The sequence below is a fragment of the Gekko japonicus genome, unplaced genomic scaffold, assembly GCF_001447785.1.
Source record: "Gekko japonicus isolate JY-2015 unplaced genomic scaffold, Gekko_japonicus_V1.1 scaffold1489, whole genome shotgun sequence".
NCBI classification, from domain to species: Eukaryota; Metazoa; Chordata; class Lepidosauria; order Squamata; family Gekkonidae; genus Gekko; species Gekko japonicus.
Genome location: NW_015163135.1, coordinates 224,617 through 244,302, shown reverse-complemented (window position 1 = coordinate 244,302; position 19,686 = coordinate 224,617). Strand labels below are relative to the sequence as shown.

The 19,686-nt window shown below is 42.1% G+C and overlaps 1 protein-coding gene across 1 annotated transcript in view; it reads right to left on the bottom strand.

The window, feature by feature from the left end:
• The window catches only part of MRVI1 (murine retrovirus integration site 1 homolog), a 116,111-nt gene that overhangs the window by 57,463 nt on the left and 38,962 nt on the right, over positions 1–19,686 (bottom strand). Inside the window, exons 4-5 of the mRNA XM_015406962.1 lie at positions 922–1,022; positions 147–163 (exon numbers count right to left, since the gene is read on the bottom strand). Coding sequence (XP_015262448.1) covers positions 147–163; positions 922–1,022 — 118 coding nt within the window. The remainder of the gene's footprint in view (positions 1–146; positions 164–921; positions 1,023–19,686) is intronic.

Genomic DNA, 19,686 nt, shown 5'->3' with positions numbered 1-19,686 from the left:
CAACAGGCAAAGCTTAGCTTGTATTCACTTGAAGAAGGCAACTTGGTTATGTATTTAATATTATTTAACGTTATTATATGCGTCATGTGTGTAACTCTGTTTTGGGCACACCTCTCTCTCGAGGGGTCAGGTTATTCATAATTTACTAGTAGATCTGCTAGCCCTGTGAAACATGAAGCAAGCAGAATGTGTACCACTTGGTGGAGAGTTTGCAAGTGACTGAAAGAGAAACTTGCATGAGATTGTGGCTGTCCTTCCATTATTAAAAGTTTTTGCTGAGCATATAAAAAAAGCTTGCACAAGTCCCATTCTCTAATGTCACACTGTTCATACAAGTAACCATTTATTTGAACAAGTTTTTTTTTGCAATAATTTATTTTTCATGTAACTATACAGGTACATTGGTCTGATAAGTGGAGCACTTTATCTGTTTGTTGTGATTTAATGGTTTTTACTGTTTTATATTGTTTTATGTATGGGCTTATGCCCCTGTGTAAGCCGCCCTGAGCCCGTTCGCGGGGAGGGCGGGGTAAAAATGCAAATAAACAAACAAATAAACAAATAAGAATGTAACTGCCTTTTACAAAACAAACCAACCCCACTCATATATAGCAAAGGTCACTGCTAATTTGCCCTTCTAAAAAAACTGGAGTTTAAAAAGCTGAACCCAGGAGACTTTGTATAGCAACTATCACAAAAATAAATAGCAATACTAACTTGATCTGTATTTTCATGCTTGTTGTAGGGTAGCTTCTGGTGATGTCAGGGGGTGTGGCATATGCAAATAAGTTATGCTAATGAGTTATGCTAATAAGCTCCTGCACCTCTTTTTCTATGGACACTTGGAAACTGATAGCAGAACTGATAGCAGAAGATACACACACATACACAATATGCAATGTATGCAATAATTTTATTTACCTGAGGGATAGATTTCTTTCCTTTTCTGTATCTTGTATAACTGTATTTTCTGGAAGAACTATAGCAGGTGTATTGGATATTGCTACTTCAGCAGGGGGCTCCTGAATAGTTTATGTGAAAAATGTAATTAAAAACAGAGAAAGTAAAAATATACCAAGTGATACTTTCAGCAACACAGTAAAAACTGACCACATTATTCTTATGTGTACAAGTAAGTTTAATTCTTTCACCATACGATTGAAATCCTACTATGGCCTTCAGCTAGCTCCAATAAAAACTGGCATCTAACACCTATTGTTTGTAAACAATTTTATTAAGAACTTAAGGAACTTTAAAATATGGTTTTAAATAGACTGAAGAGCCACTACTGGTATTTATCTTGCTCAGAGGTCATTTCGGGGGGGAACGCGGGGGAACGCAGTTCCCCCGGGTGAGGTGCAGGGGGGCGGGGCACATGACGAAGCCCCGTCCCCTGCTTCCGGCCGCCCCGCTTCCAGCCCTCATTCAGCCAGGAGGAGGCAGGAGAAGAGGGAGGGTAAGTTGCTTCCTCCCCGCCTCTCCCCACCCCTGCCTGCCTGGGGCCAGGGAGGGCCTTGGCGGGGCTTCCTCGCACTCCCGCTGGCCTTGCAGGTCCACCGCCGGGCCCCTGATGTCAGGGGGTGTGGTATATGCTAATGAGTTATGCTAATGAGTTCCCCTAGCTCTTTTTCTACGAAATGACCCCTGATCTTGCTTGCCTAATACCAGTTATCCACTTTGGGTTGTCAACTCTGATTTCGGAAATTGCTGGGAATCTGGGGCCAGTGCCTGGGGAAGGTGGAGTTTGGGGAGAGAAGGAGCTCAGGTTGCCAACTCTGGTTTTGAAAATTCCTGAAGATTTTGGGGTGGGGCCTGGGAGGGACCTCAGTAGGGTTGCCAGGTCCCCTTGTTGCTCCAGTGGGGGGATTTGGGGGGCATGCCAGGGGTGGGTGGGGACATTGCTCAGGGGTGCTCTGGGTTTGGGGCAAGCAAACTGGGCTTAAGCCATAGAGTTTGCCCAAAAGCCAGAGTGTCCCCTGTGCAATGTCCCCAACGCAATGATGCCACATCCAAGTGATGTCATTGTGTCGTGGACATCACATGACAACATCCCTGTTTAGAAGCGAGGTGTCCCCCACTGGCCAGCTGGTCTGTGGTGGGGGAAAGCCCTCGAAACCAGGGGATCCCCTGCTGGGACCTGGGGGCTGGTAATCCTAGACCTCAGTGGGGTATAATGCCATACAGTTCACCTTCCAAAGCAACCATTTTCTCCAGGGGACTACCCCTGTAGTCTGGAGACCAGTTGCAATTCCAGGAGATTTCCAGGCCCCACCTGGAGGCTGGCAACCCTAGAAGGAGCTAAGTAGTGATGTGATGTCATAGAGTCTACCAGTAAGACACAGGGAGGGGAAAACAGACTTGACCCAAAAACTGGAATCAAGAACCACAAGGGTAAGAAAGAAGTCTGATAAAGGGCCAATATTAAAAACCCAGTGTAAACTTATAATATACAAAGTGACATGTATTCATTAGAAAGGCAGTTAAAAACAAATAAGGGCCCAATGAAGGCCTCGTTACAAAGTTCAAGTGGCCTGAACCCAAGGGCCAATATAAGTGATCTGACGCGTTTCCGCCCTATAGGGGGCCTTCTTCAGAAGTCAAACAGTTTGAGGTACACATGTACCAATATTACATATTACAATAAAATAACCGACAGGGCTCTTTTTTTAGAAAAAGCCCAGCAGGAACTCATTAGCATAATAGGCCACACCCAACAGCAGAAACTCATTAGCATATTAGGCCACACCCCTGACAGCACAGCTCATTAGCACATTAGGCCACACCCACATGTTACCAGAAATGTGGTCATCCAGCCACACCCACCTTTTGCTTGTTATTCTGTTTACCTTGTTTGTTGTCAAAACCCAGGGCCTTTTTTTGTAGCAGGAACTCCTTTGCATGTTAGGCCACACACTCCTAATGTAGCCAATCCTAATGAGTTTCTGCTGTTGGGTGTGGCCTATTATGCTAATTATTTCCTGCTGGGTGTGGCCAACTTGGGAGCCAGCTGGAACTCTGTTCCTGTGTGTTCCTGCCCAAAAACAGCCCTGATAATACCGGACCAAAAAAGGAAAGTTAAGCCGCAAGAGCAATAGACACAAGACAAGGATGTTTATGAGGCCTCTAAAGATGAGAGTCATGTGTCTGGTGCCAAATGCACAGCTGCTGAATTAGAACATCTTCCAGTTCTGGTCCAGAAAGCACCTATGTGACTATCTTAGTTAGAGCTAGAGTGTCCACAAACAAACATCCTTGTCAGGCCACTTGAACTTTGTAACGGAGCTTTCATTGGGCCCTTATTTGTTTTTAACTGGCTTTCTAATAAATACATGGATTTTTGTATATTATAATTTTTTACTAGGGTTTTAATATTGGCCCTTTATCAGACTTCTTTCTTACCCTTGTGGTCACAGAGTCTACCCTCTGAAGCTGCCATTTCCTCCAGAGGAACTGGTCTCTGTAGTCTGGGGAGAACTCTGGGAGAACTCCAGGCTCCACCGGGATGCCAGCAACCCAACACCCACTTCACCCAGTACAAAATAAATCCATCCCAGTTAACAGAAGAGTATCACTTACATATCTCATGAACAGTTAATGAAACCAATTAATGAACCCAATTAAACAGTTAATGAAACCAGTTAAGCCCTCTGCTCAAAATTGCAGTTTACAGATTATACTATTTCCTTGGAAACCAACATTATTTTGTTTATTTACATATCTGAAGGCTCAGCTCATGCAGGGGACTTCTTTAATGACAACATAACAGGGCTAGCAGTGCTTGACATTTACAAATTTCCAACAGCAGATCCTGTGAAAGAGATCTATGCATATAAAGAAGTGTTATTGCATGTATCAGTTGCTGGTTTAGGACCTATGGGCATAAATCAGAGGCATAGTCAAGTGACCAAGCAGTCCTTAGTACTGTATTGTTTTGAATGGGATGCACATTCCATTGTGCATTCCAATACACATCCATATTCTTGTACAAATAATGGCATATTAACAGTTTGCTTATGCATGACTAGAGGTGGAGTGTTGCCAAAGTTTTTAGTGAAATGTATTTGTCTTAAAAGTATTCTAAATATTTAGGCATATTTGGAGTAGCAATCTATTTTAAGACTTCCTTTTGTTCTTTCACAAAAAAGATCCATCTGAAGCTCAAAATCCACATTAAAAGAAATGTATCTTTCCCTTTTTGAGGCAGCTGGGGAAGGATTTTCACCAGGAAAATGGCACTGAAGGAAACGGTTTAACACACGCTCTCTGTTCCACTCTTTCAAAACTGGCACCCCTCCACAGCTGCATTTTAACTTTAAAAAATAGGCAGGAGATTGACCGCAGCACAATGTGTAGTTTGGGTAAGAGAAATTTCTAAACAAAACAGAACAAAGGGCAGTGTTGCTTTAAACATAGGGTTGCCAACTCCCAGGTGGTAGCTGAAGATCTCCTGGGATTACAACTCATCTCCAGGTGACAGAGATCAGTTCACCTGGAGAAAATGGCTGCTTTGGAAGGTGGACTCTATGGCATTATACCCCATTGAAGTCCCTCCCTCAGGCTCCACCTCCAAAATCTCCAGACATTTCTCAACCCAGAGCTGGCATCATTGTTTAAACACTAACACATTTATTGGAGCATCATGGGTTTAAATTTACAAATAAAAGACACAGTGATAGTCTGTGGGGCAGGGGTCATTTCGTAGAAAAAGAGCTAGGGGGACTCATTAGCATAACTCATTAGCATATGCCACACACCCTGACATCACCGGAAGTGTGTCATAAGGCCACACATCCCTGAAATCACCGGAAGTGTGTCATAAGGCCACACACCCCGCCCCCAATGATCCCGGCTTACCCTCCCTCTTCTCCTGCCTTCTCCTGGCTGAATGAGGGCCAGAAGTGGGGCAGCCGGAAGCAGGGGCGGGGCTTCGTCATGTGCCCCGCCTCCTTGTACCTCACCCGGGGGAACTGCGATCCCCCGCGATCCCCCCCGAAATGACCTCTGCTGTGGGGTATTTTACTTCATTTAACAATCTACAATGCACAGGAGACGATATGCTTCCACATTCTAAACTAGTTTGCTTCCTTTTCAGAGAGTTTGGCTACACTGCAGCTCAAACTTCCATGCCCTTGAATTGGAAGGTTAGCACCATCTTGTAGCTGATTACTCTCTCCTTTCACTGCTACCAAATTAAGAGAAGAGAAGAAGAGAAGCAAGTTCTTCATTACATAGCAGAATCTTGGCCCAATGTTTCTTTTCCTGCCAACTATAAGGGGGTTTTCTTGTCTGCTACACTCATATGTTGCCTTTTAAAATGGGGCAGATGTACAAATTTTGGTGTACCGTAATACTGTGTTGTGGCGATTATATTGTGCATACACCATGAGAATGCTTCTCTGTGACCCTGATTCACAGCTTTCCAGGGGCCTTTTCCCAATAACAAGGTATGGAGCAACAGCAGCCTTTTTGTGCTTCCACTGTTTGCACTCCAGAGCCCCAAGTAGCCTCCCTGCTATTTCCTTGTACTGAGCTGAGTTGGGGAGGACTGTTTCGGGTCCGCCCATCTCCCTTGCTGCGTCGGGCTCCCCTCTCCGCCGCGCCTCCGCCCCGCCCGCTCCTCTCCCCGTTGCCCGAGGACCGACCCCCGCCGACCCGTCGCCTCCCGGCTTGCCGGCCGGCCCCGGTAAGCGTCGGTCGGCGTGTTCTGTGTTCCTCTGGCGTCGTGTCTGGGCGGCTGACTCCGGTGGGGGTGGGGGTGCAGTCCCGCCATCGGGACAAATACTATGAGAAGCAAAAACAGGGAAGCACTATCAAGCACAAATATGTAAACTCTGAAGAATTATGACGGCACTGATTATCTAGGTGATGAGTTGCATTCACAGAATTGTAGCACTTCTTCAATTCAAATGCACATTTGTGAAAACAACACTTAAAAAGCATTTCTGTCACTCAGATTCCAAGCAAGAGGAGACCTGTAGTTAGCACTCAGATACTCCATAGTGCCTATTGCTCCTAAGGGAGCCATTTTATTATTCTACGCCTGGCAAACATTGTAGGTATACAGCAATACAATACAATTGTAAGCAATGAAGAAAAATCAAGCTCTGTTTGACCTATACTGCATGCCGCCTAATGGACTGCTCACTAACACAGCTGTTTATCTTAGACCAGGAAACCAGCTCTCTGCAAAATGTGCTATTTAGTCAGTATATATGACAAATCACTGCAGGGTTCACACTGACAACATTTTCCTATGATGTTAAAGGAAAACTACCGGATGTTTTTATCCAAAGTGTAGAATACCGTGTCCTAGTTTTAAAAGACAATGATAAAGTAAAACGAAGCATGCCAGATATACATTGGCTTTAAAGTTTTCAACACTTTTGAAAGAACACGATGATCTCAGTTGTTTTCCTTTTTTTAAAAAAAAGATGACTGATGAAAAGAGAAGCAGATGTAAATACATTTAAGATACTAGGCACACTTATCCAGTACTATATAAATGCATATTAGTAAAGTTCTTTGATGGGAAATCACATGAGTACATGCAGTTGTCTTATAGTAATTGGTTCATCTAGTTTAACGTCTGCTCTGTCCATTGGCAGCTCCCCAGAACTGCAGGCAGGGAGGGAGTCTTTTTTCTTTGTGCCTGCTACGCAGATTCTTTGACAGGTGATGCCAGGGATGAGACATTTTGCATGCAAAGCATGTATCCTGTCAGATGAGCTGTCACCATCTCTTCCACACGAATAAATCAGAGGGCCAAGAAGTTTCTCTGTGGACCTTCATTATGTTGATATAGTACCATGTGTAAGGAAAACTATGTACTTAGTACTGTCAGTATGACAAGGAAGGATGGACTCTGCTGCAAAAGGGAGGAGTGAGTGCGGAGCAGCGCTTGTGGGAAATCACCCTATGTTTCTCCTTTACTGTAGTGTATCAGGCCCTGTCAGGGCCGGGCATGCCTGGATTTGCCCAGGCGCAAACACCACTAGCTTCATGCCAAAAGACAATGGGCCAGTAGGATCCTAGCCAGGCCCAATGAAAGGGCTAGGTCCCAGGCCAAGAGGCCAATAGGTCTCTTGGGCATTGTAAATAGCCTATCGGGAGTGGGGGGGTGTTTGGTAGTGGGTTTCTCTGAGGGAATATAAGCCGGCCTGCGAGCCGGTTAAGGCGTCTTTGTTCCTGACTAAATAAAGGTATGCTTAGCTGAAATCACTCTCTGGATGCATACTTTTCATTTACTTTAGACAGAACAGGGGTCATTTCATAGAAAAAGAGCTAGGGGAACTCATTAGCATAACTCATTAGCATATGAGGGCCTGGCGGTGGACCTGCAAGGCCAACGGGAGTGCGAGGAAGCCCCGCCAAGGCCCTCCCTGGCCCCAGGCAGGCAGGGGTGGGGAGAGGCGGGGAGGAAGCAACTTACCCTCCCTCTTCTCCTGCCTCCTCCTGGCTGAATGAGGGCTGGAAGCGGGGCGGCTGGAAGCAGGGGGCGGGGCTTCGTCTTGTGCCCCACCCCCTGCACCTCACCCGGGGGAACTGCGTTCCCCCGCGATCCCCCCCGAAATGACCTCTGAGACAGAAAGCCCCTCACCGTCTCTGGGCACACTTACTAGGCTGGCAAAATATCTGGATGAAAGAGGAACACAGTATTAAAAATAATTAGAGTGACTCCTCTAACAGAAGTATCCCCAGGGCCAGCACTGGCTGAAGCCCAGAGCTGAAAAAGTCATGGAACATCCCAAACTATATTACCATAGCAGCCAATTCTACTGAGAAGCTGACAACAGCTCTAAATACAATCTAGAAAAGGGATTAAAATGCTCTGCTCACACCCACAAATAAGAGCACAATAGCATCAGAAATAAAATAATCCAATTTAAGTTGACAGTTCTGTAACAACTTGTTAAACTATGCTGGTTCCCAACTATTGTCAATGTGGATTACACTCCTGGAAAAAATTTAAGGTGGATGAATTTACTTCTGTAAAATTCTGTAAAAGCCGGAATTTGCCTTATGTTGTAACATCATAATGGTCTGCAATGTTCTTCCCCTACATAGTCATAAGAACAAGTAGAGCCTGCTAGATCAGACCAGTGGTCCCTCTAGTTGAGCATACTGTTTCACACAGCAGCCGACTAGTTGCCCGGGGTGGGGGCAATATTATATCACCTATTAAACTTCATGACTTTACCAGAACATGAAATACATACTCCCAACTAGAAATTAGCATATTCAGATACCTACATATATTAAGGGATATAATAAGGATTTTCAGCATTCTGTCAGGATAACAGATTTTATAAGGTTACTTACTTTATCTGTAGGTGGCAAAATGGAATGATGAGTCTCAGTAGGCTGACCAATATTTTCAGGTAGGGTTGGCATGTTGGGAGCCAAACGCCACGTTGGATTGTAATGTGGACTAAAGAGACCATGCACTGATGTGAATATGTGTTTCGGGTTAGCCTCTGAAGAGAAAATCTGAGCAGCCTCTTGATCCAAAGTCTACAATAGATGCCAAAAATACAGGTCAAATCAATTTAAAGTCCAAGCTGTTAACACCGGGATCACTTTGTAATAATAAGCAGCAATAAAGTTTACAGGAACAACTGATATTTCTGCTATGTTTTATTAACTAGGGATTTTAAGGTCTAATGAAATTTAATAAGGACATTTTAAGAGAAGCTGTTTCAGCATTCCTTGAATTACTGCTTTGGAGGTTTCATTGGGGACTTTTGAAGTGTTCTTTTACAAGTTCAGATACAGCTATACAGTCTGTCTTGCAGCTATTCTGTGAATACCTAAGAATGACATTTCTTCATATAATATTTGTCCTGTATTTAGCTTTGGTGTAGTGTGGTGCCTGTTAGGTGTAGTGGTTAAATGCACGGACTCTAATCTGGGAGAACCAGGTTTGATTCCCCACTCCTCCACTTGCAGCTGCTCGTGTGACCTTGGGCAAGCCATAGTTCTGTCAGAGATGTTCTTGAAACAGCAGTTCTGGAAAGAGCTCTCTCAGCCCCACCTACCTCACAGGGTGTCTGTTGTGGGGAGGAGAAGATAAATGAGTTCTTTTCTTTGTACAAGTACAAAATATACATATAGTACAAAGCTCTTACAACAGAACTATAAAGTGGATCAGTATTATTCCCAGAAGATGGGGCTTGTGAGGAAATAATTGAGGAGGAAACAATCTGGAAACCTCCCTCCCACTCCCCAAATATGTCCCTTTAGGATTCTATAAGCTCTCAGGGGGTTGAGTAGCCCAGTTACCCCTTCAGTGGAGTCTCAACATTCCATGCTCTTGGAGCATACTTATTCCTTATCAGACTGGTTTTTTTTTTAAAAAAAAAAACATTGCTTATGGTTAATTTACAAATTCATATTTGTCTGCATAACTGAGGAATCCTTCTGAGTATACAAACACCCCTTACTTGCCTGATTTTGTGGCTTTTGCGATTGACATGTGTGACGGACTCCAGGCTTGAAATCAGCCTGCAAGAAAAGACACCTGCAGTCATGTGACTAGCAGTGGTGATGTAATCCTGATGCAGAATTCAAGGGGGAGTTCTAATTTAAAAAAACAACCAACTCTTGACAGTTGGAGTTTGGCAGCTGAGACTGTCAGTTGGTTTTAGTCTGTTGGTACTGTGCCAGGGGACTGAAAAGTTGTGTGGAACATCTCTGAGTCTGAGGAGCAAACGAGCCTTCTCTACAGATTCCCATATTAAGTGAACCTGAGAAGAGCCAAATGTAGTTCAATACTACAAGTGAAAGCTAAGGAGTCTTAAAAGGAAAATAAACTCTGGCCACGTTCACACGGCAAATTTGCCGCAGGAGAGCCACGATGGAATGGCGGGTTTTCAGGGCGCGATCACACCACAACATCTGGCAACTGGGGCGCACCCGTGGCCAACCAGTGGCATGCTGCCGAAAATGCGCAATAAAAAAACCCCTCCTCGAAGGTACTAGTAAACAGTTTGCCACGGGCTGCCTCCGGACTCCCTCGGTGTGATCACGCCGGCGTGGCTTTTCCCTCCGGCCGTCTTCGTTACAGCACACATGCCGAGGGCCGGAACCATGGGTTGCCGCTGACGCATCTGATCACGTTGTCATGCGTCTAAATGTGGCGGCGCAAATAGCCATGCCTCCCCCCCGCGTTTTCCGGCCCGTGTGACCGGGGCCTCCTTTTGGTTAAATATTCACGTGCCTCTCACATAGGATCTATACCCTGCTAGAAAGAGAGACTCAGATTTAGTGGATGAAGTGTGTGCCAGGATGGTTTAGTGGACTCGTGGGGGTCCAGAAGCCAAGGCACAGCAAAGGTATTTCTCTGTGGAGGTGGAGAGTACCTGAGAGATCCCTAAGAAAGCCGGTAATCTAGAACAGCACCAGGGTTGAGATCAGAGATCAGTTTTGTACTGTGTCATCTGAAGTGACTGATTATAAAGGAACTAACCTAAAGCTGAAATTTACCATCTGCAACTACGTATCCACAAGCATCAGTTTTCCCCCTTGTACATATATTCTCTGCCTGTCCTTGTAAATAAAATCTTCAATTGGTTTTACTGTTCCAAGTTGCATGTGCCTCAGTGTCTGACAGTATCTGACAAAGTTAAACAGTAAGCTTCATCCTATAAAAAGGCAGTGTTCCTAAAAAGCCCCAGAGTCACTAAGTGGCTTGATTTGTGGCAGAAGGACGAACTGTGTGGGTTCCTGGTTGAAAGAGGCTGGCAGACAGTGTCAGTGGAAAAGAAGACTGCTCCAGCCTGCGAAAGGTTAAAGGAACCAAACCCTACATACTCAGAAAGAAGGGGGTTCATCACAACATGCAAGCCAATTTCAATTAATTAAATCACAATCTAGTTTCTTCACACTGTACCAGCAGTACCTTAATCTGGGGGTGGAAGGCTGTGAATGGGAAGCAAATCTCTATTCATTAGCCCATTTTCCTCCCTTCCCAACATAGGTGAGATGGTGGGGTGACTTGTAGCATCACTGAGTTGGAAAACATCCAGAGACCAGCCCTATCGATCATATTGGTCAGGTCACTGGGAGGTGGAAGGCAGGTGGGTTTATATAGTTCTTGTCTTCTCAGCCTTTTTGGTGGCTGAAGGTTTTCTCAGAGCATACTACTAGGGGTTCTGGGTTTGACAAAAGCACCATCTTGGGGCTTGACCTTCTCATCCACACAGAAGCCCTGTAATGATTCCTTGTTTTATATGTGTGTGTGTCTCTTTAAAAGTTTGGTTGCATGGCTGAGATATATTAGAGTGGTTGAAGAGACAAGAGTGGTGTGATTGGTGGTTGACAGAGAGGGGGAGGGGTTTTGGAAGTGGTTCTGAGTGGATGAAAATGTCTGTCTGTCAAGAGTGACAGTTACAGGTTTGACAGTTGATAAAGACAGTTGTGAAGTTAGTTCGTTCTGAGGTCTGTGAGGGAAGCAGTCTTGTGTGTGATATAAGAGAGTTCAGTTCTGTGTATGAGAAGAAAAGAGACAAGCAGTTCGGTGTTGAAGCTGAGTGTCTAGGAAACAGTAAAGTAAAGTTAAAGAGTTACAAAGTTACCTGAAAGATCCCTGTCAGTAAGGGAGCAGATCTTGTGTGAGACACCAAGCAATTGTTCAAAATATTCACATTACTGGTTACATAGTTCTACCCTTTTATTTATGAATTATTTCAATAAATCTTCTTTTATTTAAGTATATCAGCTCTGAAAGAAATACTTCCCAGGACCACATAGTACCTCGTGAGCCTTCAACTCGACCTACCTACCCAGTAAAGAGCCAAAGTGAAGGAAAAAGGTTTGGAAAGCCTTAAAATTTCCTGGTGGCAGCCAGATATACCCAGTAGAACAAAACATAAAGTACACTTTTAAAGGGAAACCAGTCCTCCCCAGATAAGGGGTCGTCACAGGCCCAATCTGCATTTAGCATTTGCTCCGCTGTTATACCAAACCCACACTGGAACAGAAATTCCCGTCAACATTGCATACCACTTTCACTTTGATTGGGTGTCGCATTTTATGGCAGTGTCCAGACTGCATGCCGCTTTCACTTTGTTTGATCTCTGGTTTAATGGTGGCTGTCTGCAGAAATTTATGTCCATTTTATGGCCATTCAGGGGTGACTCTGCAGTCAGTACGGTGTTGGCCCAGGGTAGTTGAATGTGGTTTTGAACTGCACCTTTTTCTGTTCCAGTGTGGGTTTGGTAAAACAGCTGAGCAAATGCTAAATGCAGATTGGGCCAAAACCACATTCAAATACCCCGGCCACCGTACTGACAGCAGAGTCACCCCTGAATGGCTATAAAACGGCCATAAATCTATGCAGATGGCTACCATAAAACCAAGAGATCAAATGACGTGAAAGCCGCATGTGGACTGGACACTGCCATAAAATCCAACAATCAAAGTGAAAGTGGCATGCAATGCAGAGAGAGATTTCTGTTCCAGTGTGGGTTTGGTACGACAGTGGAGCGAATGCTAGATGCAGAATGGGCCAGAGTCAACTGGTGAAGAAGGTGACAGCAAATGCACTCAGCACAGCTGGTCTGGATGGGAAGACTCAGGGCAAGTGCTACCAGGCTTGGAGCAGGGTGGCTGTCCTATGCATTGGACCTGGGCAGGGAACTGACTTCCCATCTTCTTAGGCCCCAAGGATTGTACATACACTATGCTGGAAGACATAAATAAGTTAATTTTCTACTGCAATAATTGTAATTGCAATAAAGTTGTAGCTGACCATTCAACCGATAAGGCTATCTCTTTACCCTTGTTAATTTTATGGGCGTGCAATTCACTTTCCTCTGAAAGTCAGTGGTTCAGTAGTTTTAAAGCGGCAAGAGGTCATATATGACATGAAGATCCCAGTTGTGCCACCCAGCCTATATACTGGAAATATGTTGGTAAAGGAGGGGAGAGAAAGCTTAAAATTTGCCAACATAACCCACAAATGACAAGCTGTGTTTTTGAGGCTTGGCAAGAGTTTCAGTTTCATGTCATGTTAAAGATCTCTACAACTCGTAAAGGGAGATTTCAAATGTTCCTTAGCATAAAAAGTACAACATTGGCAAATGTTTATGCAGAGTCTGCATTAGTTCTATACTCAGATAGTGGCTTTACAACAGTCTCTGCAAGAAAGGAAGAGTATAAATGAAGGAAATTAACAATATAAATTCAGGTCATCTCCTGACTATCTTTGAATTTTTTTTTGAAATTCATACTAAGTCACAGGTAATTTCTGAGAACACGTGTACTAACTATGTTAATATGAAACATTCTGATTATGCTATTCTTGAATGAAAGAAAAATGGACAAGATAATGTGTATGCGCTGGTTCTGCAGGAAATGGAATTTGGTCCATTTGGTGATCTTGAGGAGCTGTTAATGGCACTGGATTGAAGTTGTAAATGAAAAAAGAAAGCCCGTGAGTTAACTGGACATAAGACTCCAAGGAGTGAAACACTCTCCCTTTAGCAGAACAGATGGAGCATTTTAAAAAATCCTGTATAACATTAGTTTACAGGATGCTTAATTTGAATCAATTTAGAGGTGAAAACCTGCACCTTACTACATTCTGCTATTCTTGTGTCAACCAATATAATATAAATAGGCTTTGTTTAGTTCTTGCATTTTTCATAAACTCCTTGCTTAAAATAGAGCAGCTGAGGATTAATCCTCACCCTAAGGCTCACATCTCATCACTGGATGCAAGGAACTTTCCTGTGTCACTGAGCAGTTCTGAGTACACAGTCTCCAGGAAGTGATGTTCTAAGAGTTCTATTCCATAAAAGGAAAAAATATTTAGAAATGCTTGGCTTTCAAAACTGTTCTCTCATTACAGCTCATTTGACCACAGCAAAGAAAGCAGAATACCAACCCCTCCCCAACCCCAAAACAAAACCAACCCTCCCACACCCCTCCCCAGCAAACTTACCCTCTGAGTCACAGCTAAATAATTTGGAAAGGGTGCAGAATAAAGGTGCTTTACTTCATCTCCAGTGCTAACCTGACTGTTGACCTCAAGTGTTCTTATTCAAAGCAAGCATAAAGAAAAAATAAAAGCCACATGTGTACAGATAGCTTAGAAATCAATTTCTAAGATATCTTGGCACTTCTATATTGCCCTCAAACACCTCTGGTCCCCCACTGAGGTACAGGAGCTGTTAAATACAGTATTTTCCAACAGTTTGCTTAAGTGCCAATTGTTGCCAAGCTTGCCCTGCATATTTAGCACTCATTTTTAAAAAATTACACATCGATAATATAGAGAAAACATGATTGCCAAGTGCATATGGCAGAGCAAGAAGATTTCAAATCCACAGTTAAAATAAATTGTACAGGTAACAGATTGTCTCTGGGGATTTAAAGCAATTTTGCCAAAAACATTTTAAAGAATATTTTCTTGCAAAAAATATAGCACAAATGTGATACAGTTAGCCTTCACGATGAAGCAGCTAGCCACTGTTGGATACTGCTAAAGCATTTTCAGAGAGACTGAATTTTCTGTGTGAAGGTCTAATGATGCAAAATTCAGTCACAACTACTTTCAACTTTTTTCTTAGCTAGAAATTCTTCTCCTCACTCCACTCCTTGCAAATACCTTCTCCTGCCTTCATTATAAGCTCTGAAATAACCAGAATGGCTGGACCTAGAAAATATTAAATATCAAGTTACTTTTAAGTGGGAATGTTCCCAATTTATCCTTTATAATTTACTGATGTCTTTTTAAAATAATTTTTATTTCAATTTACAAACACACAAACATAAAACATAAACTATGATCATCTACAATAATCTAAATCATATACAGAACAAACACAATCATGTAAAACATGCAAAATTACAATAATTTAAACCATATAATTATCAATCAAATCATATATTTATATAGAACGTATATATACTTTTGATTTTTCACTTCTATTTAAGTATCTCTATTCTATCTTTTCCATCTATCTTCATATATCGTATTATTTTTGTTACAAATATATATTGCCTTTTTATCATTTTCTATTAATTTTTATTCTTGATTTTCAGCTATATAACTGAAAAATACTTTCCATTTTCTTGAAACGCTGAGTCAGTCTTTTGTGTATATGAGATGTTAATTTTGTCATTGTCGCATATTCTTTTAAGTTATTCTTCCATTCCTTCAGATCTGACATCTTTCTGCCTTCCATTTTGCTGCAACGATTACTCTTGCCGCTGTCACCATATACTTAATTAATTTAGTGAGTATTTTTGTGATAGTGCTTGGTACAATATTTAATAACATATATTTGGGATCCATCACAAACTTGGATTTTAATGTCTTTTGCATTTCTTCATGTATATCCAATATGTTGTTGCTTTCTTACATGTCCACAAGATATGATAAAATGTTGCATCTGTATTCTGACATTTCCAGCACTTCCCATTATATTCTTCATTAGTTTTTGCAATATCTTATTTTCTTGCCTGTCTCCCAGATATGATAAAATGTTGCATCTGTATTCTGACATTTCCAGCACTTCCCATTATATTAGTTTTTGCAATATCTTTGGGAGTAATATACCATCTAAAACAGGGGTGTCAAACATGTGGCCCGGGGGCCGGATCAGGCCCCTGGAGGGCTTCTATCAGGCCCGCAGTGGAACTGGCTGTCTTCTGCTCCTTCTTCCAGTTCTGCTGCTGCTGTGTCATCATAGGTTTGCAGCTTAAAGATATACACCTGAACAGCATACTCAAGATTGCAACAGCACGGACATTTTGATGCAATAATTCAGAGCAAGAGGTGTCAGTTATCAGTCACTGTTAAATAAACAAAATATTGCAAGAGTGCTAATGTTTTAAGCATGTTTTTATTTTAAGTAAAAAAAAACCTTTGTGTTTGTGTTCTTTATAAAGTTTATATCTCCACTACCTGACACACACACTACCTGACACACATGGCCCTGCCCAACAAGGTCTCATTTATGTCCGATCCAGCCCTCATAACAAATGAGTTCAACACCCTTGATCTAAAATATTTTATACCAATTGTCCCTTAATATTTGACATTCAGTAAACTTAATTTCTTTAGTCAATAGATTTCCCCACTAACTCATATGTATGTTTTCTGCAAAATTTTGCATCCATTTTATGATACAATTTTTAACTTGCTCTGTTTCAGTGTCATATTGCAATAATATTTTATAAATTATTCCTAATAGGTATCTTAAATCTCTGGTGATTAATTGTTCAAAAGTCATTTTCTTCCTTAGTCAACCACCTTCTTTAGCTATTTGTTCTCTGAATTTGGATACCATTTGATGATATAACAACCATGGATTGTTTTTTCCTTTGTTTTGAACTGCTTGCCAAGATTTTATTTTTCCTTGTTTATCCATCATAGACTCATAAGTTATATGATCAATTTTCTTTCTTGTACTATTGTCACAATAAACATCAACTGGGGATGTCAAAGATGAGATTTGTGGACTTATTCTGTTTCTACACTGAAACCATATTCTTAATAATCCACACCTCAAGGTATGATTGCCATCTTGTCTTTGAATAGTTTTTAATGAATCCTTAGTCTATAAATAGTTGTGGATTCCTTCTTTAGTATCAGTTATCTCCAATTTAATATTCCTTTTATTTGAATTTGTAATCCAGTCTGACACCCAAACTACTGCAGCTGCTTGGTGATACAATTTAATATATGGTACAGCTAAGCCTCCTTTTTTCATGCTGTAACATTTTAAATTTTATTCCTGGCTTCTTCCAGCTCCATACAACGTTTGATTTGATGTATTAGATTTTTACCCTGCCCTCCCAGCCTAGGCTGGCTCAGGGTGGCTTACATAAAAACAACATAAAATGTACAATAATATAGAATAAAAATTAAACAGCATCAATTAATACAATAACAATTCTAAAACCATAAAACATAATAAAGTGCTAGTGGTGATGATTCCACAGCGGTTGTTGTTCTTGTTCTCTCATCTCACAGTTAGCTCCTTGATCTTCTTAGATTGTTTTAGGTGGTTACCTTAGGCTGTAGTTAAAGTCCCAGGGGAAACAGGGCTCTCCATAGGCTGTCAATTGTTAGTAGTGCCGGCGGCTACAAAAGCCTGGTGGAAGAGCTCTGTTTTACAGGCCTTGCGGAACTGTAAAAGGTCCCACAGGGCCCTGGTCTATTCCAGGAGCTCATTCCACCAGAGTGGAGCTGCCCTGGTTGTTGCTAGCCTGGCCTCCTTGAGACTTGGGAGGGCCAGCCGATTCTGGGCCCACTGGGGTACATATGGGGAAAGGCAGTCCCTCAGGTATGTAGGTCCCCAGCCATATAGGGCTTTAAAGGTAAGAACCAGCAACTTGAAACGAATCCGGTATGCTACAAGCAGCCAGTGTGTCAGCAAGCTGCCATTATGTATCATGAGTGCATTCTGATTACCCAATGTGCCTTCATTCCCCCCCCCTGCCTCTTGCAGTATACTGTCTACATTCTTGGCTTTAGCTGTCTGAAACTGCTCAAGGTTGCCCAGCTGGTGTGGGAAGGAGTTGCCCTGTTATCTGTTTAAAAGGTCCCACAGGGCCCTGGTCTATTCCAGGAGCTCATTCCACCAGAGTGGAGCTGCCCTGGTTGTTGCTAGCCTGGCCTCCTTGAGACTTGGGAGGGCCAGCCGATTCTGGGCCCACTGGGGTACATATGGGGAAAGGCAGTCCCTCAGGTATGTAGGTCCCCAGCCATATAGGGCTTTAAAGGTAAGTATCAGCAACTTGAAACGAATCCGGTATGCTACAAGCAGCCAGTGCAATGTCTTTAGCACAGGCTGGATGTGCATAAGCTGCAGCTTATGGATTTGAGACAAGGGCAGGGGGTGGGACTTCAGCGCATTGAGACAGTCGACACCAGGAACTGCTCCTGGCTATGACTGATTCTTCATTCTTTTTAGGGGGGTTTCAGGGGATCCTGAACCCTACTGGACCTCCTGGAGGGAGGTCTGGAGCAAGGGACTTGATTCGGGCCCCTCTCTTGAGGCAACAAGCAGGTGGAAGCCCTGGATTGTCCCAGAAGCATGGAATGAAGAAGAGCAGGTTTGGCAGCCGTAACCTGCACCAGATGTGAATGCCCTCAAGTAAGAGAGTTATTTTGAGCCTCATCCAGAACACCGATGAAGTACCTGTAATAGCAACAGCAACACTGAACAGTATGATGATTTCTTTGAATAAGCCCCTTTAAATCTCCAAAATGATACAGAAAGGAGAGGTGGAATTCCCCCCCTTTTCTGCATGATGCGGCTGAGACGAGATAAGAGTCATTAAAAGAATGTTGAGATAAACACTTATTGGGGCAAAGAGTGATCTCAGTCTCTACAAGAGAACTATAAATTTTCTTCTTAAACTTTTTTTAAAAGAAAGCAAGAAAGATATACAGAGTAAAACTAATCATCTTGCGACAACCCTTTGCAATGTCTTGCTTTACTGCTGAAAACAGAATAGAAGCGCACTGTTTTGAAAGAGTCTGCAGAGTACTCGCAGAGACAGACTGAACTGAGACTCTTGTTATTGCATTGAAATGAATGATCAGCACTCTCAGAAAAACATGCCACCCTATGAGACAGACACTTTAGATGATCCAGACAATGTAGAAGAGACACAGTTTTCCTGGGAATAGTTTCAAAAGATTCTTGAGGATTCAATTCAACAAGCGATTACAGAAGCTTTTGAGAGACTTTATAATGAGGAGCAGACAAAGCAGTCGGAAACTGTAACTGAGAAGGAAGACCCACAGAGACAACAGATCCCAGCCAAAAAGCAGGACTCCAAGCAAGATGATTCAGCCTACGGAATTTCCTTTCCAACCAAAGAGAATATAAGAAGCTACATAGGACAAATTAACAGACCTATGGAAAATATGACAAACTGTTTAATTTTTGAAAGAGTAAAGGAGAAGATACAAGAGGATCTATTGTACAGGATGATTTTTTTACCTAAAGAGAAATCAAGAAGCGACACAAGACAGGAATCCTTTACTACTCCAAGAAGTGAATACAGATGGGAAGAAGCAAAGGCAAAGTTTTCCACATACAAAGAGGAAAGGCACAGAATTATGACTGTAATGAAAAAAGAGCCCAGAAAAAGAAAAAAGAATCAAATATTATAACTAGAGTGACATAAGATGTTCTGGTTTATGTGTAGCTGACTAAGATGAGTTGTAACTGAGATTGATTTGACAGCACAATAGTAAAGATTATGAATGTCAACTAAAATATAAAGGAAATATGTGATATTAAAATATGAGTAAACATAACAAATATAGACATAAAAGCATAGATAATTTGTATATAGTAATAAATACGTAACTTACAGCTGTAACCCATTAAGAAAATCTTATCGGATTTGGAGTATAATGAAGATAACAGTATGTTATGAGAATGTTCCTATTTATATTATGTTTTCTTGTAGAGTAGTATAGGGAACTCTGGTTTAGGTGTAACTAATTCAAATGAACTGAAACTGAAATGGATCTTATACAAGAGTTTAACATGAAGTTAGAATGGAAACTGGTAATACCTTTATTTACATAGTGGTTTTTTCCCCTCTGGAGATGTCAAGTAAGAAGATGGCTAACATGTCTTTTTTATCATATATAGTAGAGATATATAAGCTTAACCTGATTTTAGATTATATATAGTAGAAATGCTAGTAGTTTAT